The sequence below is a fragment of the Pleurodeles waltl genome, chromosome 3_1 (assembly GCF_031143425.1).
Source record: "Pleurodeles waltl isolate 20211129_DDA chromosome 3_1, aPleWal1.hap1.20221129, whole genome shotgun sequence".
Classification (NCBI taxonomy): Eukaryota; Metazoa; Chordata; class Amphibia; order Caudata; family Salamandridae; genus Pleurodeles; species Pleurodeles waltl.
The window spans coordinates 367,061,523-367,085,901 of record NC_090440.1 but is presented as its reverse complement, the minus strand read 5'-3'; the positions used below and the strand labels follow the sequence as shown (position 1 = coordinate 367,085,901).

The 24,379-nt window shown below is 48.9% G+C and overlaps 1 protein-coding gene across 2 annotated transcripts in view; it reads right to left on the bottom strand.

The window, feature by feature from the left end:
- The window catches only part of USP50 (ubiquitin specific peptidase 50), a 233,775-nt gene extending 209,799 nt beyond the window's left edge, over nucleotides 1-23,976 (bottom strand). For both annotated transcript variants that reach the window (XM_069222542.1, XM_069222543.1), the window contains exon 1: nucleotides 22,568-23,976. In XM_069222542.1, the coding sequence (XP_069078643.1) occupies nucleotides 22,568-23,829 (1,262 nt within the window). In that variant the 5' untranslated portion in view covers nucleotides 23,830-23,976. The remainder of the gene's footprint in view (nucleotides 1-22,567) is intronic.
- Nucleotides 23,977-24,379: the final 403 nt, after the last annotated feature.

Sequence of the window (24,379 nt, the reverse complement as noted above, 5' to 3'; positions counted from 1 at the left end):
ATGGTGAAAACATGAGGAGGTAGAGCAATACCCCTCAAACAGATTTTTGTATTGTTGAATTCTGTTAAACGGGGTGAGACACACACCAGGGAGGGGAGAGCAAAGATTCCCCTCTACACTTCAAAGGGTGCTATTTGATTCAAAGAGAGGTCACACAAAGGGCCCGGGCACATCTCAGGAAGGATAAGGCAATCATAAAGGTTAGGGCTGTGGGGTATAAGCTAACACCTTGGTGCACATATCACTGTTGCTTACATCCAGGTGTGAATCCTAGTCACTCTCATGGTTTATATTGTGGAACTATCAGCCTTGTTTTCAAGAAGAAGAGACAGGAGAGGTGAAGCAGAACCCCAACATAAAAATTCAAAGACTTTGGTGTCTAGAAATGGACTATGAGAAGGGGAGTTTGAGGACCCCACAATTGTAATTTGCCAAGCAGTCAGACTGGCTGTGTGAGGTAGGGAAGCTCTGAAAGACTTCTTTCTGCCTGTGACCAGGACTGGGAGCCAAGGTGTGCTTGTGTCTGCTAGGTAAGGGGACATAACTCAGGGAAACCAAGACCACCCCACGGAGCTTGGAGCACCACCGCCTACCTGCTTGCCAAGACCAATGTGCCCTGTGGGAAATAGGAAAGAGTTGGAGGGAGCAAGGTACAGTTGGGAGCCCTGTCGAGTGGACTCTCTTTGCAAGATGTGAGGAAATGGCTCCTGCACTGATTGGGTCACTGGCTGTGTGTACTCCTGTATGTCAGGAGAGGGCTGCCTCGCTGATTGAGCCAGAGCCTTGCATAGTGATGTTAGCCACCACATATGCCAAGAGGGGCCGCAGTGAAAAAAGACTGCCATACTTTTATGCGGTAGCGAGCGGTGACCCCGTATGCCAGAAGGCCCCACCATGAAGGACTTCAGACTTCACTGTGCCGAATAGGCAGACGCCCCTGTACTGCGAGATACTGTGACCCAGCCAAAGGGGGGGGGGGGGGGGTCCTCAGAAGCACCAAAAAATTTGACCTGTTCTGCCACCCATCACCCACTAGAGAAGTGAGGATGTCGTGGAAGCACCTGTGCACCATCACCCAGATGAGAGACCCAAGACAGGATCGTCACAGCCATCCCCCAGCGAGAGCCAAACTGACACTTACCCCGCAGGTGGAGCTGCAGAAAGCCTCCAGTTGCTTCAGGAGTGCAACCGTGAGTGAGAGACTCTGCACCTGCTAAGTGCAGTCACCTGGGCAGCATGTGACTGGAACTTAGCTGCAGCAGCTGCTAGCTTGCTGTTGCAGGTAAGACTGGTTTGGGGACTTTCTGTCCTTGGGGTTCTAGCTGCTATATTAGAGCTGTAGCAGTGGAACCTTAAAATAGAGTCAAAGTGGACTCTTGAGGGGCACACCCTGGATGTTACCGATAGTGAATGGAGGATAACCACTATTGCTAGAGTGAGGAGGGAATGGGAAAGGGAAGCACCAAGGAAATACTAGAACCCCGGCCTCAGAAAAGACTGTGTAGTTGTTATATTTTTTCCTTTGTATGACTAGAGGTAGAAATAAAGTACTTCTCTTTTTTTTCCTAAAAATGTATATTTGGCTGGACAATGATTTATTGTTGCTGTTGCGTTCATGTTGAGTTGTGAGCCTGTGCTCACTAATCTATATTCACCTCCCTCCCGAGGGAGCCTCGGACTGCTTGAACCAAGCTCTCCTCAGGGTCATGTGCAAAGGGGTACTTGGCCCAGAGGCTCAGGATCCATAGTAGGTTGAGCCCCAGGACATCAGGAGTTAAAGACCTCAGCCTTCACATTTGGGCACATTATGCCCTGTGTGCCCCTGGGCCCACCGGAAGGAGTTCTGACAGATGTAGTCCAGAATTTCTTAAAAGAGGCCGAGGGGTCCACATTGTTCCTAGTGCTCTCAAGATTAATCAGCCTGGCTGTGAAGCCCACTACCCAACCCCCAACAGGTATCACGCCTTCAGGGCCCCCTCTGTGTTCCCAACTCTAGGGTCCGGGTGCTGTTTAAGCCTGCAGTGTCCCTTCTGGGCCCAGCCCAAGGCACCTCCATGACGTTCTCTCCTCACAACTGTTGACTCACCATCCCTGGCAAATATCCATCCTCATTCTGGGCCCCTATTGTCAACAGAGGTCTTCCGCAGTTCCACTCAGAGCACATAACCACTGAGATGTACACTGGTCTATCCTACTCATCCCTGCAAGGCATCTATGGTCCGATGCAGTCCCTCTGGCTCTGCCTCAGTAGCCATCCTCAGTAGCCATTTGGGACTTGGAGCTCCCATTCTGCCAGCAGGAATCACACTTTCAGGGCCTCTTCTGTGCTCCCAGCTCTGGGGTCTCTGCACTATTCAAGCCTGATATCATGGCAGAACTCAACCTCAGGTGCCTCTTTTCTATTTTCTCCCAACCAATTCATCTCTGTGATGCCGCTCACCATCAGTACAAGTCCTTTCGAGTCCTCTGGTATTGGTAATGGCTTTCCGCCACTTGTCATATCACTCACTGCTCTTCATTGGTGTGATATTTGCTGCTATCTACAGCACTTCTGTCCCCTCTTTTGTTGCAGAACATCCCTGGTCTAACACATTCCTGCAGGCAGTTTTGTTTTACTGTGGCCTCTTCTCAGTCACAATCTTGGGATTCAGATTAGGAGCCTTCGTTGGATTTACCTATTGGTATGTCCGTTTGGGAGCTCAGCTACCCTCTCAGTCATTTTTTGTGAGGTCTCCACTTGTTATTCCTTCCACTGGAGCCTAGATTTTGTAAGATTAAGGTGAGAGCAGAAGGGCCAAGCCCAGGAGTTCAAGCCTGCCCCTCCTGCCACATGCCAAACTAGCCATGCCCCACGTGATGATAAATATTGAAATGGAATATGAGAGTGATCTTGTTGTATTGTGGTCCATTGATTCAGTTGATTGGTACTATTATGGGGGTGATTCTGACCTCGGCGGTAAAATGCCCTTACCGCCGGTCAGAAGACCGCCATAACACCGCCGCGGCCGCGGTCAACCGCCACGGTCATTCTGACCCACAACGGCCAAACCTCCAAAAATCCGTCCTCTACTGCAGCCCGCCACATCGGCGGGCAGCGATAAACTGGAGATGACCAAACCTCCACCGTCACGCCAACAGAAATACGCCCATGCCATTACGACCCACGAATCCACACGGCGGTCATTCAAACGCGGTATTCCATTGGCGGTACACACCGCCGCGGTCAGAATACACACACATCACCAAAACACAGCCACATTGGACAATTTGAAAAACACACACCTGATACACATACACACACCACTCCCACACAATCAACCAACTATAAAACACACACCCACAAACCCCTGCGACCCCAATTACTGAGAGAAGGAGAGAGAGACACAGCAGACAATCCAAAGCAAGACACACTGAGGCACACTACACCATCACACACACCACATAGTAGCACAAAGCACCACTCACCAACACACTCCTCATCACATACACCACCCCACACCTCACCCACACCACCCCATGGCCCCCCAAAGGCATCCACGATTTTCGGACCAAGAACTCCGGGTCATGGTGGAGGAAATCCTAAGAGTGGAACCCCAGCTCTTCGGCTCGCAGGTGCAGCACACCAGTATAGCCAGGAAGGCGGAGCTATGGCAGCGGATCGTGGACAGGGTCAACGCGGTGGGACAGCATCCCAGGAATAGGGAGGACATCCGCAAAAGATGGAACGACCTACGGGGGAAGGTCCGATCGATGGTCTCCAGGCACAACATCGCGGTCCAGAAGACTGGCGGCGGACCCCCACCCACCCCTCCCGAATTCACATCGTGGGAGCAAGAGGTCTTGACCATCCTGCATCCTCAGGGCCTCGCAGGAGTAGCCGGAGGAATGGACTCTGGTAAGTCCCATCTCAACTACTATATCCCCCACACCCCACCAGCATGCCAACCCACACCCCCACCCTCACCCCCAACCCCCAGCACACATCCTTCCTGACAATGTCTCACCAGCACAACCCACCCATCCCAACACCAACTCCTGCATGCCAACACAAACCATGGGCACCCATCACCTAAGCATGACCACTGCACTAACCCCTCCCCCCCACTAAATACCCTCACAACACCTCCCTCCAGGGAATGCCTGCACTGGGGGACAAGGGCACCCACAACACGCATGCTATTGCACACACAGAAACAATAACCAAACTCTCTTACCCCATGCAGGACCCGAACGACAACACACCAGCCAGGAGGGTCCAGAAGTGTCCATCCCACCACCGGAACAGGCCCACACTGAGGATAGCAGCTCTGTCGACAGTGAACCTGATGACCAGCCCGGACCATCGGGGACCTCTGGGCAGTCGGTTCCCCTCACCCAGACACAGGCCACACCAGACCCGACCCCCTCTGCCGACACCAGCACAGCTCCCACCCAGCGGGCCCATGCCTCTGTCTCTAGGACAGCTCAATCAGCGGTGTGTCCGCCACTACAGGGCACCCAGGCTAACCCGACACCCCAACAACAACAGGGACCTGGGGGCAGTGGGAGCGGGCACACCGGCCAGGGGACAGAGGCCGGGGGAAACCGGGCAGCTTGGAGGGCTGCTGTGCGACAGGGGGGGAAGGAGAGGCCCAGGGAACCCACTCTCCAAGAGGCCCTCACCACCATCATGGGGGCATACCACCACTCCCAAGAAACAATGGCGACGGTACTGGCCAGGTTCACTGAGATCCAGGCACAGCAGGAAGAACGATACATGGGGTTCAGGGAGGAGCTGAGAATCATCGGGACCGCAATGGGGACCATCGTCCTGGCCCTCCACAGGATAGAGGACGCGTTGCGGGACCATGGTGCACCACACAGGGCCCCTGTCACTAGGCCGGACCAGGAACAGCCTACCACCTCCGCCGGCGCTAGTGGACAGGAGGTCCCAACACCTCGACAGCCCCCCAGAACCCCACCTCCTGCTGAAGAACAACCACCCCGTAAGAGGAGCCTGAGACCAAAGAAAAAGACAGAGTAGGATGTCAAGACCCCCGCCAGCAGGACATACCCCCTCAAGTCTTCCCACTGTCCCACATTGCCACCCTGTCCAACCATGAACTGCCTATGCTCCATCCTTCCACAGGCAAAAGAACAATGCACCTGTGAGACTGAGAACTGGACTCTGCCATGGATATTCCTCCACCCCCACCCATCACCCTTAGAATCACATGTACCGGTATCTAGCACTGTAAATAAATCACATTTTGCACACAAACCTGTTTTGAGTCATGCTGTATTATTAACAAAGGGATAACATATTACTGTTCAATTTCTGTTCTGTCAATTAGTCATGACAACATACCAATGTCAATACGCTGTATTTCATGGGCGAACCAAGCAGAAGTCAGGTACTGAGTCAGACAGCACTGAGAAGGGAAGGGAAAGGCATAAATTAATAAAAAACATCTGTGGGGAACTACAGAAAGTATAGATGCAGGAGGCTAGAAGCAATTGTGAAATGGCGTGGGTGATTCTTACCTGGGTGTTACTGGAAATACTGTTGTATCACTCTGTCCCTATTGTCTGTGTCGTCCTCAGAGTCTTCCTCCTCTTCACTCTCCACAGGCTCCACGGCTTCTACAACACCACCATCTGGACCATCCTCCTGCAGGAAAGGCACCTGGCGTCGCAAAGCCAGGTTGTGAAGCATACAGCACGCCACGATGATATGGCACACCTTCTTTGGTGAGTACATTAGGGATCCACCAGTCATATGCAGGCACCTAAACCTGGCCTTCAGGAGGCCAAAGGTTCGCTCAATCACCCTCCTTGTACGCCCATGGGCCTCATTGTAGCGTTCCTCTGCCCTTGTCCGGGGATTCCTTACTGGGGTCAGTAGCCACGGCAGGTTGGGGTAACCAGAGTCACCTATTAGCCACACACGTTGTCTCTGTAGCTGCTCCATCACATAGGGGATGCTGCTATTTCGCATCACATACGCGTCATGCACTGACCCTGGGAACTTGGCATTTACATGGGAGATGTACTGGTCAGCCAAACAGACCACCTGGACATTCATCGAATGATAATTCTTTCTGTTTCGGTACACCTGCTCATCGTCTTTTGGGGGTACCAAAGCCACATGGGTCCCATCAATGGCACCAATGATGTTGGGGATATGTCCAAGGGCATAGAAATCACCCTTCACTGTGGGCAAGTCACCCTCCTCGGGGAAAATGATGTAGCTCCGCATGAGTTTCATCAGGGCAGACAACACTCTGCTCAAAATCTTAGAAAACATAGGCTGAGACATTCCAGATGACATGGCCACTGTGGTCTGGAATGACCCACTGGCCAAAAAATGGAGGACTGACAAAACCTGCACCAGAGGGGGAATCCCTGTGGGTTGGCGGATGGGGGACATCAGGGCTGGCTCCAGCTGGGCACACAGTTCATGGATAGTGGCACGGTCAAGTCGGTATCGAAGGATTATATGGCGTTCTTCCATTGTCGACAGGTCCACCAGCGGTCGGTACACGCGAGGATTCCTCCTTCTCATCCCAAGTCCCAGCGGACGGTGCCTAGGAAGGACAACATGGAGCACAGAGTCAGCCAAACCACAGGTACGTACAGACAGCTTGCACAGTTAAAGAATGGCAATGGGTTGAAAGGCGTGTATGTGTGGCAATGCAAGGCCTAGGCCTGTGTGTCGCAGTCAAAATTAAGCCATGTGGGCCCTTGAAATGGCGGCTGCCTGACCTGTGAAGTGGGACAATGGGATGTGAGGTCACTGCGCTGGCGGGGCACACCGTGGTGGTAGGCGGTCGAAGACCGCGGCGCAAAGCCGCATTGGTTAACATTGAAGCCTATGGGTTTCAGGAGCCAATAACGAAGTGCGCCGGCGGTCGCGGTACGCACCGCCGCGGTACGCACCGCCGCGGACGTGACCGCCATTTTCTATCTGCTTAATCACTCGAGACCTGATCATCCACAGGAGAGGACCTATACTGCAAGTGCTGCTGTGACCTCGGTCTGGAAGATACAATGGCTGCTGCGACTGGGGAAAGGGCCCCTGCCTTCACGTCTGAAGAATTGGACAAGCTCGTGGATGGGGTCCTCCCCCAGTATGCGCTACTCTACGGTCCTCCAGACCAACAAGTGAGTACCCCGGGTGCTAATGGAATGGGCTATGCCTGTGTGGATTGGGGTGGATGTAAGTTGGTGGGGTGGGGGGCGAATGAGGAGTGCAACGCCCGACAGATGAGAGCACGTGCCATATGGCAAAGTGGGTGGGGGGGGGGGCCAATTACATCTAACATGCAGGCCATTGATGATTTCCTCCTTTCCACCCTGTACATGTCTAATAGGTCAGCGCCCATCAGAAGATCGACATTTGGCGTGCCATCGCCAAGGAAGTCCGGACCTTGGGGGTCCACAACAGACGGGGCACCCACTGCCGCAAGAGGTGGGAGGACATCCGCCGCGGAACAAGGAAGACCGCAGAAACACTGCTGGGGATGGCCTCCCAACCTAGGAGGGGTGCCAGTCGCACCATGACCCCCCTGATGTCCCGGATCCTGGCGGTGGCCTACCCTGAATTGGATGGGCGCTTTAAGACATCACAGCAGACACAAGGGGGTGAGTATCAGCACATTCTCCTATCTTTCTGCGCAGTGGAGGCGTCTGGGTGGGGGAGGAGGGCTGTGGGTGACATTAGGCCAGGGCGCTTTCTGTAGTGTAGTCCTCTCCCTTAGGCATGGCCCTGTGCCCCCGGCCCCCACCTCTGTAGGGTGACAAGTACAGCCATTGAAGGTCCAGCATCTCCCATGTGCGCGTTTGACGTCTCTTGGCCTGTTGTCTTAGTCAGTAGTACTGAGTAGTGTACCCCGAATGCGCGGCTTAGTGCATTAGGCACCTGTGTCTGTCCTCTCCACCAACGGTGTTGACATTGCATGCACTCAACCTGGTCTTCTTTTTTCTCCCCCCACCCTTTCTCTTCATCTTCTTGTGCATGTGTGCATTAGCATCATCAGGCGGAGGAGATATGGCATCGGAGCACGAGGGAGCTGCAGGACACAAGGCCCCGGTGGGCCCAGGAACAGACACCGAGGGCACCAGTGATCCGGAGGGCGAGGGGAGCACCACGACGGGGACCGCTGGTGAGAGCAGCGAAAGCGACACGTCCTCGGATGGGAGCTCCCTAGGGGTGGCGGCAACATCCGTGCCCCCCGCCTCTACAGGTACAGCCGCCACCCAGCGCACCAGCCCCGCCCTCCCAGCAGCCCCTCAGTCTTCGCTCCGTGCCGGTTCGCCCAGGAAGGCGCGCGTCTCCTTCGCCCCAGGCACCTCAGCCCCTGCCCCTGTTGCCCCTGCTGCCCTCAGTGCGGAGCTCATTGATCTGGTAAGGACGCTCATTGTTGGGCAGACGACCCTTTTGAATGCCATCCAGGGTGTGCAAAGGGAGGTGCAAAAGAGCAATGCGTACCTGGAGGGCATTCATTCGGGTCAGGCTGCCCATCAACGAGCGTTCACTGCTCTGGCCTCAGCACTGACGGCAGCCATTGTCCCTGTTTCCAGCCTCCCTCTTCTGACTGCCTCCAGCCTGTCTCTGTCTCCTGTTCCTCAGCCTATCCCATCCACACCATCAGACCAGCCTGCACACACCTCAACACCCAAGAGCAGCTCATCCAAACACAAGCACCACAGATCCCGCAAACACTCACCCGAGCAACACCCAGATGCAGACATGCCAACAGCCACTGCCACCCCTGTGTCCCCCTCCTCCTCGTCTCCCTCCTCCCTCCCTGTGACGTCTACACTCACACCTGCATGCACCCCAACATCAGCCAGTGCTTCCATCACCACCTCACCCTCCAGTACAGTCCACACTCGTGCAGTCACCACCCCCACTGCCATGTACACGTCCCCTGTGTCCTCTCCCACTGTGTCTGTCACCCCCTCTTCCAAGACACACAAACGCAGGCAGCCACCCACCCAACAGCCATCCACCTCACGACAGCCTACAGCACCAGCACCTTCACCCAATGACAGCACACCTGACTCTCCTACAACCACCTCCTCTACCTCCACTTCCATCTCCACTTCTCCTACCCTTTACCTTGGCCCTAAAAAACTTTTCCTGGCTAACCTTAACCTCTTTCCCCCCGATGACCTCCCCCATCCATCTTCAAAGAGTCCCAAGAGCACCACAGCCACCACCAGCCCAGCTTCGGGTGTCACTGTTGTGCCTGGGTTCTGGAGCCCACCCTTTGCCAGCAGTGACACATCGATCAGCAGCAAGGACACGTCCAGCCCCCCCCCGGCAAGAGGACCCGCAAAACCAAGGACCGCCGTGCGAGGACCGACAGGGCTGCCCCCAAGGAGCAATGTGCGGCCACTTCACCACCCACACCATCTGGGGGAGGCAAGGGCCCGAGAGCCCCATCAAAGGAGCGGAAGGGCAGCAGGAGCGCGGAGAAGGTGGACCCCACATGCCACATCCCAGCTGGGAAGGAGGACACTAAGGAGGCCAGGAGTCCGTCCCCGAAGGGTCCAGACACGTCACGGTCCGAGGGCGACTGAACAGGGAGTCCAGGCCAGGTCTGGCTCCCTTGACCTGCTGGATGAGCACCGCTGAACAGGGCCCGCGGTGCAGAAGAGTACCGCTGAACAGGGCCCCGCCGTGGAGATAGGCACCGCTGAACAGGGCCCGCGGTGCAGAAGAGTACCGCTGAACAGGGCCCCGCCGTGGAGATAGGCACCGCTGAACAGGGCCCGCGGTGCAGAAGAGCACCGCTGAACAGGGCCCCGCCGTGGAGATAGGCACCGCTGAACAGGGCCCGCGGTGCAGAAGAGCACCGCTGAACAGGGCCCCGCCGTGGAGATAGGCACCGCTGAACAGGGCCCGCGGTGCAGAAGAGCACCGCGGAACAGGGCCCCGCCGTGGAGATAGGCACCGCTGAACAGGGCCCGCGGTGCAGAAGAGCACCGCTGAACAGGGCCCCGCCGTGGAGATAGGCACCGCTGAACAGGGCCCGCGGTGCAGAAGAGTACCGCTGAACAGGGCCCCGCCGTGGAGATAGGCACCGCTGAACAGGGCCCGCGGTGCAGAAGAGCACCGCTGAACAGGGCCCCGCCGTGGAGATAGGCACCGCTGAACAGGGCCCCGCCGTCTCAAGCACCGCTCCGCTGGGCCCCGCCGTGTCAAGCACCGCTCCGCTGGGCCCTTCCTGTCAAGCACCGCTCCGCTGGGCCCTTCTTCTCAAGCACCGCTCCGCTGGGCCCCGCCGTCTCAAGCACCGCTCCGCTGGGCCCTTCCTCTCAAGCACCGTTCCGCTGGGCCCCGCCGTCTCAAGCACCGCTCCGCTGGGCCCTTCCTGTCAAGCACCGCTCCGCTGTGCCCCACCGTCTCAAGCACCGCTCCGCTGGGCCATTCCTCTCAAGCACCGCTCCGCTGGGCCCCGCCGTCTCAAGCACCGCTCCGCTGGGCCCTTCCTGTCAAGCACCGCTCCGCTGGGCCCCGCCGTCTCAAGCACCGCTCCGCTGGGCCCTTCCTCTCAAGCACCGCTCCGCTGGGCCCTTCCTCTCACGCACCGCTCCGCTGGGCCCTTCTTCTCAAGCACCGCTCCGCTGGGCCCTTCCTGTCAAGCACCGCTCCGCTGGGCCCCGCCGTCTCAAGCACCGGTCCGCTGGGCCCTTCCTGTCAAGCACCGCTCCGCTGGGCCCCGCCGTCTCAAGCACCGCTCCGCTGGGCCCTTCCTCTCACGCACCGCTCCGCTGGGCCCTTCTTCTCAAGCACCGCTCCGCTGGGCCCTTCCTCTCACGCGCCGCTCCGCTGGGCCCTTCTTCTCAAGCACCGCTCCGCTGGGCCCTTCTTCTCAAGCACCGCTCCGCTGGGCCCTTCCTCTCAAGCACCGCTCCGCTGGGCCCCGCCGTCTCAAGCACCGCTGAACAGGGCACCGCCGTCTCAAGCACCGTTGATGGTTCACTGTGCCCACCATGCCTCCTCCTTGACCAGTGGAGACTGTCATCCACCTGATGGACTGTGGCTTTGCACTCCCCAGGATGGTCCAGTGGGCAATCCACCCACTGCAGAGACTTGAGAGACTGGGGCTTTGCACTCCCCAGGATGGCCCAGTGGGCAGCCCACCCACTGTAGAGACATTGAGAGACTGTGGCTTTGCACTCCCCAGGATGGTCCAGTGGGCAGCCCACCCACTGTAGAGACATTGAGAGACTGTGGCTTTGCACTCCCCAGGATGGCCCAGTGGGCAGCCCACCCACTGTAGAGACATTGAGAGACTGTGGCTTTGCACTCCCCAGGATGGTCCAGTGGGCAATCCACCCACTGCAGAGACTTGAGAGACACTGGCTTTGCACTCCCCAGGATGGTCCAGTGGGCAGCCCACCCACTGTAGAGACATTGAGAGACTGTGGCTTTGCACTTCCCAGGATTGAACAGTGGGCATGGTGGCTCCTCGTGGATCTGGCGTCGTGGACTCATGTGGCTGTGGTGCCCCCCCCTTCCATTCCCCCTGAGGTGCCTGTAGTTTTTACATCTGATGCCCCTGCAGTGTTCTCTCCAAAGGACTCAGGTCTCCTGTGTGGGCTTTGCCCTTGTTTCTCAAGACTTTGGCCCACGGACATGCTGAATTCGTAGGATGTGCAGGACTTGGTACTTCAGTTATACACTGATGTGTATGTCATTTGTTTTGTTGTGGATATCTTTCATGGTTGTACGCTAATTTTCTGGAGCTTTTTGGTACATAAATATTTATTCCAAATATGATTATGTCCTAGCATTTTTCAGGGGTGTTTGGGTGGTGTCACTGTGACTTGGTGCTCTGCAGTGGTGAGTACATGATTGGGGGGGGGTCGCATATGTGTGTGCCCGTAACCTTTCGTCCTCCCCCTCCCGTGTGTCGTAGGTGCAGTACTCACCGTTGTCGTCTGCGCCGGACTTCGTACTCGTGGTAGATGAGAAGGTAGACGAGAGCAGGTAGGATGTTCAATTCGGGTTCCATGCTGTCCTCCGTACTCGTGGAGTGTGTTTTGGTGAGCGTTTTCCCGTTCGTAGTCTGTTTCCGCCGTGTTTTTATCGCGGTGCTCCCGCCCCGGAAAAGGTGGCGGATTGGTGAGTTATGATAGTGTGGGCGGTACATTGTCTGCCGCCTGCCTGTTGGCGGTGACCGCCGCGCTGTTTGTCTGTACCGCCGCGGCGGTCGGAGTGTTAAGTTGGCGGGCTGTGTTGGCGGTTCCCGCCAGGGTCAGAATTCCATTTTTTCGACCGCCAGCCTGTTGGCGGGTTGGCCGCCGCTTTAACACCGACCGCCAGGGTTAGAATCACCCCCTATGTCTTTCCAAGGCTGGTTAAATTGCTGCCAATGAATATTTGTCAATATTTGGGAAACTAGGCATCCCTGTTTAAACAAAATGACATTATTTTTTCTTTTTTAGTTTTTGTTGTTTTGAGGAGTTCTAATGCTTTGGCAATATATTATATGAGAGTCAAGAAATTCATTTTATGCTGTTCCATTTCCCTAACCATGATGTTTCCAATTTTTTCATCTAAACAAGTTCTTATGCCGGATCTCATTTCAATATAGTTATGCCATTGTAGCCAGTATATATATATATATATATATATATATAAGATATTTCTTTGGTACTGCTATGTACCTTTTCATGGAGTATATTTTTACATTCTTGTTGAGAAAGGGCTACGCCCACCCCTTGTGACTTTGTGTAATTTATTTTAAAGTCAGAGATTTCAGAAAAAAATATTTAATACTTCAGCCAGCACTGAAGTCAGTGGGATGTGTCTGTGAAGAAATCTGCGAATGAGGCTAATTTATTTATACTCTTTCTGTTTCATTTGTATGGCCTTCACGTTCCGGTTCGCTGTACATTTTTTCGGCAGAAGTTCCACCTCTAACGTAAATAGTAAGGGGGATAGAGGTAATGTATACCTCTTTGCAGCTGAATTGGAGCGGACATTTTGCCATGTATTTTTATTTTGGCTGATGGTGCTTTAAAATTGGCTAACCTATAATTCTTCATATTGGGGCCCAAAGCAGCTTTATCTCACACCTTTTCTAAATATATACTCTGCCTTCTCTGCATCTAGCCAGAGAAGCACCAATCGTTGTCAATTTCATTCTTCTATGTCTAGTAATGTAGCGGCTACGTCAGTATTGTCAAAAGCATGTAATTCCAGATGAAGCCTCCTGTTATTATAGTAGGGCATATATTATGAACATTTTGGACCAAAAGAGACGTAAAACATTTTTCATCCATAATTAGCGTTGTTATAGGTTCAAGAGGAGTATTATAATCACGTTGACCATCTTAGTTATCATGCATGTATTTAATGTGTGGTTATAGGCTTTTGGCTCGGGATCTAACAAAAGGTCCAAGTAGGCTTTGCAAAATGATCATGCATAGCCATCTCGGCGCGATGCCTTACTAAGCTATTTTTTTATTGCTGGCCAAATTTCCTCTGTGGTGATTGGTTCTTCTAATTCCTCACATTCCAGTGAAGCATCGGTCTGTATTACATAGCCCCTTAAGTACTGGTCTTATTGTTCTGCTTCAAGAGTTAGGAATGGTTCAGGGCTTTATGGTATGAATAGAACTCTTGTAGTATCTTTTGAGTACCTTTTAAGTCTATCCCTTCTTGTTCCTCTCTTTCATTAAAAATATTCTGGATTTAAATAGGTACCTCTTTAAAAATGTTTGTTCTTAACATTGCATTATGAGTGAATGGTCAATTTCATTCTTCTCAGAGCGGTTTGGCACTGGACAATTAACTCTTATTACCCTATTATTTTCTACAAATTAACGAATAAACAGGACTAGAGCAGGCACAGTGCAGTAATGATTTGTAACTGGAACCAGTCAATGTGTATAAATTCATTAATAAAAGAGCAGAAATTGCAAGAAATCTGTTTGATATACGTTCTGAGCCTGTACCATCAGATAAAGCCAGATCAGGGGATCAACTGAGGAGTTTAAGATAACATTTCTTCAAAATATAAAATGTAATGAAAAAATAATCTTCAAAATTGTGGGATGCTACTATCCTAAGAAAATGTCTTGAGGTAGAAAGAAACAAAGATTAGGTATTAACATTTTTCCAGCCGTGGAAGGTATCACTGAAGCACAAGCAGAGAAATGGGAGAAAAGTTTGAAAGAAGTGTTACATACTTTGATCATACAATTTATTGAACAAGCAGAGTACAAAATGCAACAATTGCATGTTTAAATCAATAAAACTAAGAATCTCATTTCAGGTCTCAAATTAGAAGTGATTAGAAAGAATTATGAGATTCTTGAAGATATTTTGTCTAAATACCGAGATAATATCATAACTAGGAAAGTCAATCAATTTAAAGAAATTAACATGATTTTCGACTAGGAAAAGTGTATTCATATGTTCGAAAATTTGATCAGATACCCAGAAAAGCATCAATCTCAACTGCTAGTTCAATATCTATAAGTGAATCAGATACAAGTGGTTCGGATACAGGTGTCAGTATAGAAGGAGGGGAGAAGTCAACATCTAGACCACATTTGGCTGTTTTAGCAAAACTGAAACAGATGAGTTTAACAGACATGTAACTAGCAAGAAACAGAATGTGAAATTCAATTAATATTATTAATTATATTATATTCATATAAAAACTGATATATTGTATGAATTTAATTGAAATAATTGTAGGGGGTGTGTATGAGGTAAATTGTCTATGCTGATAAAATAAAATAAAACATGTTTTTCAAATTGAAACTGAATTGTGTATTTAAATGGGTGCCTCTTAAAACACACATTCATATATATGTGTGTGTGTGTGTGTGTGTGTATATTTCTTCTCTGGATTATTTTAGTGCACACATACATACATAGATACAAATGGAAATGACCATACTTTGCATGGTATTCCCCCAGATTTTTGCACTGACTGTTTTCTTTTTGGGTCACAGAACTCTCTACACTTTAACCCCGCAAACCAATCGTAAGGTCCACGTGCTCCCTCTTAAAACATGATGAAACTGGTATACACCTGATTGGTACATTTAACTTACGTATATGTCCCTGGTATATGGTACAAAGTGTACCCAGGGCCTGTAAGTTAAATGTAGTCCGTGAGATCCAGTACACATTGTGCCACTCACTGCTGTGACACAACAAATCCGACCCCAGACCTACCACTGAAGCCTGGCAGAGCCATTTTTAAACAGCCCGTTCAACATGTCAAAATAAACCCTGCTGACAGGTCTAATATCTTCACACCTTCATTTTAAATACTAATAAGTCACCCATACAGTACACCTTAGTGCCCATAAGGACAGGGTGCATCATATTTAAAAATAGCTAATGTAAACATTTAATGTTCCATATGTCCTTACAGTGACTAGCCACTCAAAGCTATTTTCACTGTAATAGGTTTGGCTGTTCAACAGGAAAACACTGGGCCGCTATTTTATATATAAGTATTATATTTCAGGAATGGGACTAGTTAGAAAAGTAATTAAGCTACTATTTTAGTAGTTATTAACAATCCAGTTCAATTGTGAATTCAAATGTTCTCTAGATATCTTGGAAAAGTAACTTAGAAAGGTACCTTTGCCCTGCCTGAAGCCACTGGAAGCCAAATGTACATTTTGCTCTCCAGCTGTAAGCAGTAATTAGCATTTCAATAGGAATGAATAAGGGGTGCAAATGCACCCAGGACAGGGACAAAAGGCCTTTGGTATGGGGAGATGTTGTTGTACCCTTGACAGGATAGCCCGTGGGCTGGGGCCAAGGACTTGATTAACTTCAAAGAGACCTATTTAATCAAAAGCACATGTAGCTAATGCTCAGGCCTGCACCCTCATTTTGTTCATGCCACTACAGGGGGCCTCTTGTTGACATCACAGTCGCAGTTCCTACTGCAGTGTCAATGTCTGCTTAACAGGACTGCTGGGGGTTTTCATATGACATTTGGGGTGCACTTAAAAGGAAGGAAACTGAATGTCAAAAATATTTGTGTGTATCCACGGTCTGGTCGCTGTAAGTTCAGCTTTGTTCTACTAGACATCTGTCCCTGCATTTTTGGGGGGTACAGGGACTGCTTACAACTGATTCTTAGTGTTAGATGAGGAAAGACACTAAGGGCCATATTTATACTTATTAAAATTTAACGCCGGCTAACGCCATTCTGAAGCGCCATGCGGGCGCCGTATTTATTCAATGACGTTAGCCGGCGTTAGCCGGCGCTGCGGAGTGGTGTGCGTCAAAAAAAATGACACACGCCAGGCAGCGCCGGCGTAGGGGAAAATGGAGCTTGGGCGTCAAAAAATGGGGCAAGTCAGGCTAAAATTATCGCCTCAACCCGATTTGCGCCATTTTTTTTCGACGGCCAGACGCCATTAACATGACTCCTGTTTTAGCAAAGACAGGAGTCATGCCCCCTTGCCCAATGGCCATGCCCAGGGGACTTTTGTCCCCTGGGCATGGTCATTGGGCATAGTGGCATGTAGGGGGGCCCAAATCAGGTCTGAGTAATGTTCCAGAGATGAACCCTGACACTTTCTTCATTTCTGGAAATTTGTTAAGATGGCCTTCTCAACTTATGCCTCAAAGTAGTGGGAGGAAGCAACAGTCAGTTTAATTGCACACTCAGCTGTGGGCGTGCAGGAAAAACTAAGTGACACACTGCTGGCTAGCACGAACTGTTAAATACTGAATTGCTCTCTGTTTACCTATAAAACGCTGTTAAATTAAGAAAGACTTGCTTAAGGGGGAAACAATCATTGGTTAGTTGGGAACCAATCTACGACCTACCTCAAAGTACTGGGAGGAGCTAGTGTCAGTTTAGGTGCACAATCGGCTGCGGATGTGCAGCAGATGCGCTGCAAGGCAGCCGAATACGAGCGAATACGAGCTTCTGCTCCTGGCAGCAGCTAACCTGCACCAGGGGCCAAGCATTATGCCCAAATTTATCATTATTCTTCAACAGATATCAAAAACCTTTATATGAATTATCTCAAATTGGATCCCAGGGTTTTAGAGAAACAGCACAAACTTGGCATATGCAGCCCTTTTCCATGATTTTTCAATCAGTTGAAGGTGTTGCAGAATCTCCATTTATTTAGTCCCCTAGGGTGACAAATAACGTCAACAGCACTTATAATTGTATTAAAATGTATTTTTTAAGCACCCGTTCAATGGTGAAACACAAATTGGAGAACCTTTATCTTCTTGAGTCTGATTCCCTAGATATTCTATTATTAACAGAAACTTGGCTTACCAAGGAGTCATCACCAGACATTTTTGAAGCATTACCAGACAATTTTTACATCCTTGAAGCCCATGGGACTGCAGAGGGTGGCATTGCTGGTGTATAATCTTGCAATTAAATTGGAATCTCCTCTGATTTGTTTCCTCAATTTTCACCCCCCCGGCCTATATGCAGCATTTCCCTCACTCATTTTTTCAACTCGTCTCCCCCTTCCTTGCAGATCATGCAAAAATGTTACTCATAGGTGATTATAATTATTGGGCAAACAGCGAGCAGGAAAGCCAGCTATTGGCTCATTTTTCTGACAATCTTCAGAATCTAAACTTTGAGCAACATGTATTCACCCCTACTCACATTAAAGGTCATACTTTAGACCAAGTTTGGTCCATCCACCTCAAGGTGTCTGACCTCTTAGTAGTCCCTTCTGCATGGTTCAACCATTATCCAATTATATTTTCTCTGACAGGCCTATCCCCTCAAAGACCCGCTCCACTGCCCAGTCTTCTCTCTAGAAGCTGGTCATGTGCAGACCTAAATTCTTTATGTCAGTCGCTAGCCTCTACTTCACCTGATCAAGTTATTGACATTGACCGTCATGAAAAGGCGGTATCTTATAGGCTCACAAATACCAGTGACACTTTTGAACCTCAAGGCAGAAAAAAACAATCTAGACGCCATGAAGCCACTAAGTGGTTCACTGACAAATTAAAATGAGCCAAACTAAAGTTGCGGCGCCAGGAATGCAAATTCACCATCTTAAACAAACACAAATCAGATATCCAGAGAGATAAATCTGTCTATTTCACAAATCAAATTATCTCATGCACTAACAAATCGAAAGAAATGTTTGGAATAATATCTGAACTCTCCAACCCAGATCAAGTAACACTACCTATAACTCCTTCTTAAGTACTCCGTGATGCACTAAACACTTATTTTGTTGCCAAAACCTAGACCATTAAAGCTAATATCCCCTCCAGTCTCTTCCCTACTCAGAGTAATGTTCCAGAGATGAACCCTGACACTTTCTTCATTTCTGGAAATTTGTTAAGATGGCCTTCTCAACTTATTGACAAAAGTAAAATCGGGTTCCCCAAATGACCCTTGACCACCTAAAATTCTAAAAACAGTCTTCTCTTCAACCCTAGACCTGGTGATGACAGTCCTTAATCAATACCTAACGTTAGGGGGAAAAAGTGCTTTTAAAACAGCAATAGTGATATTACTACAGAAAAAACAAGGTGAAGACCCCCTGAACCTAAAAAACGATAACCCTATCTCTCTTCTGCCCTATCTAGCTAAAATACTTGAAATGCATGTGGCACATAACAGCTGCTCGTTTTTAGAGGAAACCCATTATTTGGACTCTTGCCAGGCCGGCTTTTGTCCGGCCCATTCGACTGACGCAGGCATTCTCTCGATACTGGATGATATGCGAGGAGAAATCAATCATGGCAACGCTCATACCCTGGTGCTACTTGACCTATTCTTGGTCTTTGACATAGTGGACCACAACCTTTTGGTGGACTGCGTCAGGGCCTCTGCTTTAAGGGACTTAGAACTCAACTGGATTGCCTCTTTCTTAGGAAATCAAACTCAAGAAGACCGCCTAACCCCATTCATTTATTCTCAGGTTCATCTAGACTGTGAAGTACCCGAGGGATCTTCCTTATCCCACCACCTATTTAACATTTACATTTGTCCCCTCATTTGTGCACTTAAAAAACAGAATTGTAAAATGTACAACTCAGCAGATGATACACCACTACTTTTCAAACTGAATAACTCCCCTGAGACTAAGGAGCATTTTCAAACAACCATGGTGTTCACCCAGGAGTGGATGAATAGCAATCAGCTGAAATTAAATACAAACAAAACTGAGGTAATTATTATCAGAAATAGGCTTGAATATTGGACTGAGTCATTCTGGCCTACCCAGCTAGGAGACTCCCCCTCTCCAAAAAACAGTAAAAAGTCTTGGGATCACCACTGACTCGAACCTACCCCTAAAACCTCAAATTGTATCAGTTACATTATTTTTCTTAAAGCTCCAGTGAATAAAGAAAATTGCCAAATTCCACACGTTGGAGGCTCTTGTACTAGCTGTCATCGCCGTAGTGTTGTCAAGGTTGGACTATGCCAATACCTTATATGCTGGCCTTCCATAAGGCCTCATTAAAAGATTGTAAATAGGTCAGAATCAGGCTGCTCGCCTGATCCACAAACAACTTAAACACTGTCATGCCACAGAATCTTCATTGGCTACCCATAGAACTAAGAATAACCTTCAAGGTTGGTTGCATTATTTTTAACTCTCATCACTGCAATAGTCCTTCCTTTATTCGTTTTCAAATTCAGAAGTATATTCCCTACCTTCCTCTATGTTCTACCCAACTGAGCTTGCTGTTAGTCCACAACTTCAAGCAAAAGTGTTTGGGTGAGGTTAGATTTTCAGTAGTCACTCCCAAACTATGGAACGCTTTTCCTTATGAGATAACAGGAACGCACTGAAAATCTGCCTTCTCAGGCAAGCTTATAATAATAGATACTTACCTACTCGGTGTCTCTTTTCAGGGTTCCCTTTAGCGCTGTGAAACCGTTTAGTGTACGAGCGTTATGTAAAATAACATAACAATCAAAAGCCCTGCAGAAGAACATATTATCTACAAGAAACAGAGGTCCCTCGTGAACACCATTAAGAGCAATAATCTGGGAATACAATAATGCCCATATCACAAGTCTGATCACAAGCCATCCAAATGCTGAGAGACACACTGTGGCCTATGCCAGTTGAAGCATGTCTGAAACAGAATGTGCCTTCTCTCAGCCTGGGAAAGAGAATCTGGCTGTGGTGTGGGCCAGCGAACATTATCATTATCATGTTTTCCTCTATGGGAAATGATTTACTGTCATCACGGACAACCAGGTGTTGCTCACTAATTTTGGAAACCTGAAGGCTAACATGCCTCTTCACATCGAAAAAGGAGGAGTGAGGCTGCAAGAATATGACTATGTGATTGTGCCTAAATCCTGGAAGGATCAGAACCCAGCAAATTACTTTTCATGAGCGCTGCTACATTGTCCTAGTTCGACATCTAGGATGGCTGAAGAATACCTCAATTTTATTGTGAAGTCCAGCACATCAGTGGCTCTGTATGTGGATCAAACCATTGCTGCCACCAACACTGACCACAACATGACTATTGTCAAATAACTCATTGAGACAGAATCATTGGGTGGACCTGCACGGCCTTCTGCTAATGATACTGAATTCTAATAGTTCAAAACAGGTTCAGGATGAGTTAGCTGTCACATAAGAAGGCATAATACTGAGAGGCTCAAGAATCGTCATACCTGAGAGCCTAAGGCAATGGGTCATCAAGCTGGACCATGAAGGACACTGTGGCATTGTAGCAATGAAAAGAGCATTGCAAGACAGAGTGTTGATCCCTCAACTAGATGAGTGAGTAAAAAAAGGAATTAAAACTATGTCACATCTTCAATTGCCTGTCCCCAAAGGTGATGCAGCACCCAGTGACTATGTCTGACCTTCCTGCCCATGCCTGGCAGACAGTCCCTGTTGACTTCTTCGGACCATTAGACGATAGACAGAATCTCATGGTAATCAGAGACAAATATTCCTGTTTTCATTTGGTGGAAACACTGTCCTTGACAACTCATGATAAAGTCATAGGAAGGCTTGATGGCATCTTTGCAACTTGGGGTATCAACAAGATTCTCAAATCTGATAATGGCCCTTCCTTCAACAGCAAAGAGTTCAAAGAGTTTCTTGAATGACTCAATGTCAAACACCAAAAGAGTACACCACTCTGGCCCCAAGCCAATAGCGTAGTTGAAAGATTTATGGGCACCCTCAAGAAGATAATTCAACAAGCTTACATGGAAGGAATAGATTTGAGCCAAGTTATGTGCCAGCCCCTCCGGGCTTATCATTGAACTTCTCACTCCACAACAATTGAGAGCCTTGCTGTTTGGGACAGCTATCAGAACAAAAGTACCTCTATGGACATCAGATTGATCAGTGAATGCTGACAAACTTTGCGGTTTCAACACCACTCATAGGAGCAAAATGAATGCACATGCTGATCAGTGCCGTTCAGGAAGCAGCATTTGACAAAGGAGACTGGGTACTGGTAAATCAGAGACAGAAACAAAAGATGGACACCCCTTTTGCCACTGACCCTTTACAGGTGGTGGTGTGCAAGGGACACATACTGAGAACACACTGTCCTGAGCAGTATAGCACTTGGGATACATCACAGTTTAAACACCTACCTTGACACTTGCAAGCTTCTGTAACTATGGTAGAGGCGACCACACCCACAGATCAGGCTCATGAGCCTGTGATGCTGTAGTCTGATACGGGTGGACCTTGATCACCTCAGATCACCCGAGCCAGCAGACAAGTGCAAGTTCCGCACAGACTGACTGAGGAGATGCGATTTCAAATTATGCCTGCCACCTTTTATTTACCAAAGGGGGAGGTGTAGTTTATTGATGCTAAATGCACTAGGACCCTTGCGGTTCTGGGCAGACTCTGATCAGGAACTACTTGATATGCAGAGGAGGCGTCAGGGTGTGGTCCCAGGAAGTATGTTTTAATGAGCAGTGTGTGAATGGATACTGGGGACTACAAATATGCTCAACAGCAGCTCCAGTGTGTGGCGTAATCTATTTGCATGCTCAAGGGCTGGGGAAGATGCTACACCCTAAGGCCTTGGGGGCTCTAGAAGTGTACTCCTGTGGTGGATTGGGGCTTAAAGGACTAAAGTCAGAAGATAAAATCTTTGACCAGTACAAACCTGGTTAATGCATCTGACCCGCACTCCGTCCCAGTCAGCATCAAATTGCGCCTAGGTCCTGTTTTACTGCAACCATTGTCCATCATTGGCACTTTGTGCTTCTTGGTGCTATTTCTACCCAAACCTTTGAAAATTCATATCTCTGGTTCCTCATATTAGATTTTTGTCATTTTGGAGTTATTCTGTTTATGAATTTTACTCTATTTTTCTAAATAATTTTGGGATTTTTATTGTTTTCAACTTTATTACTGTTTTAGTACTGCATAAATACTTTACATTTTGCATCTAAATTAAGCCTGTCTGCTCTGTGCCATGGCTACCACTTTGTTGAGCTCAGATTTATTTATTGACATTAGTGATTCACCCTGATTGTGATTATTATTTGAGGTGGGTACTGACCTCCCCCCCACCCCCCAAGTAATAAACCAGTTTCTTGAACATACATGTACGTAAAAATATTGTAACATAAAAACTAACCTTGAAATGCTGCCTCGCAGCTCATCGTCGCCTCCATTTAGAGAAGTGCCTCTGCTCTGTCTTTCACAAGTAGTCTTCTGAAAGAGATCCAAAGTGTTCAGCTCACCGGATAATGCTTTGATAAACTCATATATTGAGCTGTCTTTTAGAAAAGTTGTTGATTTTTCTGAATGAAGAAGATAAGAGTTGATGCACGTCAGTTGAACCATGAGCCAAAAAGCCTGCATGAAAACAACTGAATTATTTCCCCTTTCCGTCGGTGGGAGCAGCATAGGTTCATCCCATCCAAGAAAATGGGACAGGCCCAACGATGAGCACACATTATCTTCACACTGAGCACTGGAGCTGCCAAAACATGAGAGTGGTTCATTCCTTAAAACTGCAGAGTCAGACAGAGAGTCAATAAATCTGAACGACACACCACGCAAAGAAAATTCATCAAGGATCTTCCCAGTCACTGGAGCAGAAACGGCCAACTGTACGGTGTAACTTCCCCCATAGTACGGAGCAAGAAGTTCCTGGAGCACGTACGTTAGTGGCATAAATCTGCCTCTAAAATGCGACATGGAATATATACTGAAATTACAGATAAAGCCTGTGTCCAAATCCATCAAAAGGACGAGTCTCAACCCACCCAATTCTTGCTGCTGTTTAATATGTACCTTAAACTTTTTAATGCACACTGCCTTCCCTGGAGTGCATATTTTACGGAAACTCATAGACAGCTTCTCTTGCAAGGACTGGATCTCCAGAAGTACATCTGAGTCCTTCTTTTGGTTGTTCTCGCACATGTAGTGCAGAATGTCCTCAAAGCGAGCGCTCGAATACTCGCCGGTCTCTGTTTCGACGGGTTTGTTGGGACTTTCTTTGCTGCTTTCTTGCGTGTTGTCGCACAGCGCCCCCTGCAGGAAGACAGCCAGCCAGGCAAGAAACTCTCCTTGGTTCACTGCCTTCCACTTGGACGTTCCCTTTTTATTAACCTTTAATGCGACTGAAGCTTTGCTATTAATATTCTTCAGCGAGGCTTCGACAAAGTTGTCTACTAGTAGAATAAAGCATTCTTTCCTTGACGAGTGCTGCTGCCCTGCAGGCCGAGGGGTGACATTGATAACGTTTATCTTGGAAGCCACTGGATTTACTTTGTTGCTTTTAGACGGTCTGAGCTTTGCACAGAGATTCCACGAGGGTGAAACTACTTCCACGGCTGCGCATTCTTCCACGGTCCACAGCTCCTCCCGAACAGTTGCAATCGCAACGTCCATTTCATGAAATTCCCCCTCGAAGCCCGCATTATGCTCTGCGTCCGCTTGTTTCGGCCGGCAGCATTGTAGAATAGCTGCGACCTAGGACCGGGAACAACACGCGCATAATGTTTACAACACATTCAACTGTATCCATTGACTCCCTAATACCAAGGCCACCGAACACCTCACTGAAACTTGTCTAGACAGGTTGCAGGCTTCATGTTGTGGATGTCAAAGAAATATAAATAGAAGCGTAAGAATTATTTCATAAAAGAACAGTTGCAAACGGAACTAGAGGCGAGGTGGCGCAATCATCCCAAACTAATAATTAGTGTGGGGGAAAAAACTACTGGCATCTGGCAAATATAGATCAAACCTCACTCGCCTCACAGACTAAACTGAGTCCTCTCTAACACATTTTTATTAAACTATGTGTACCTTTGGTCTCCTTAGCTTCAAACTAAGAGGGAACAAACTCAGACAATGCAGCACTCTTAGTCTGAGTAATTAATTTATTGAGGCACTTCCTAGATCTCAAAACGAAAGCACACAAAAATATGAACATGAG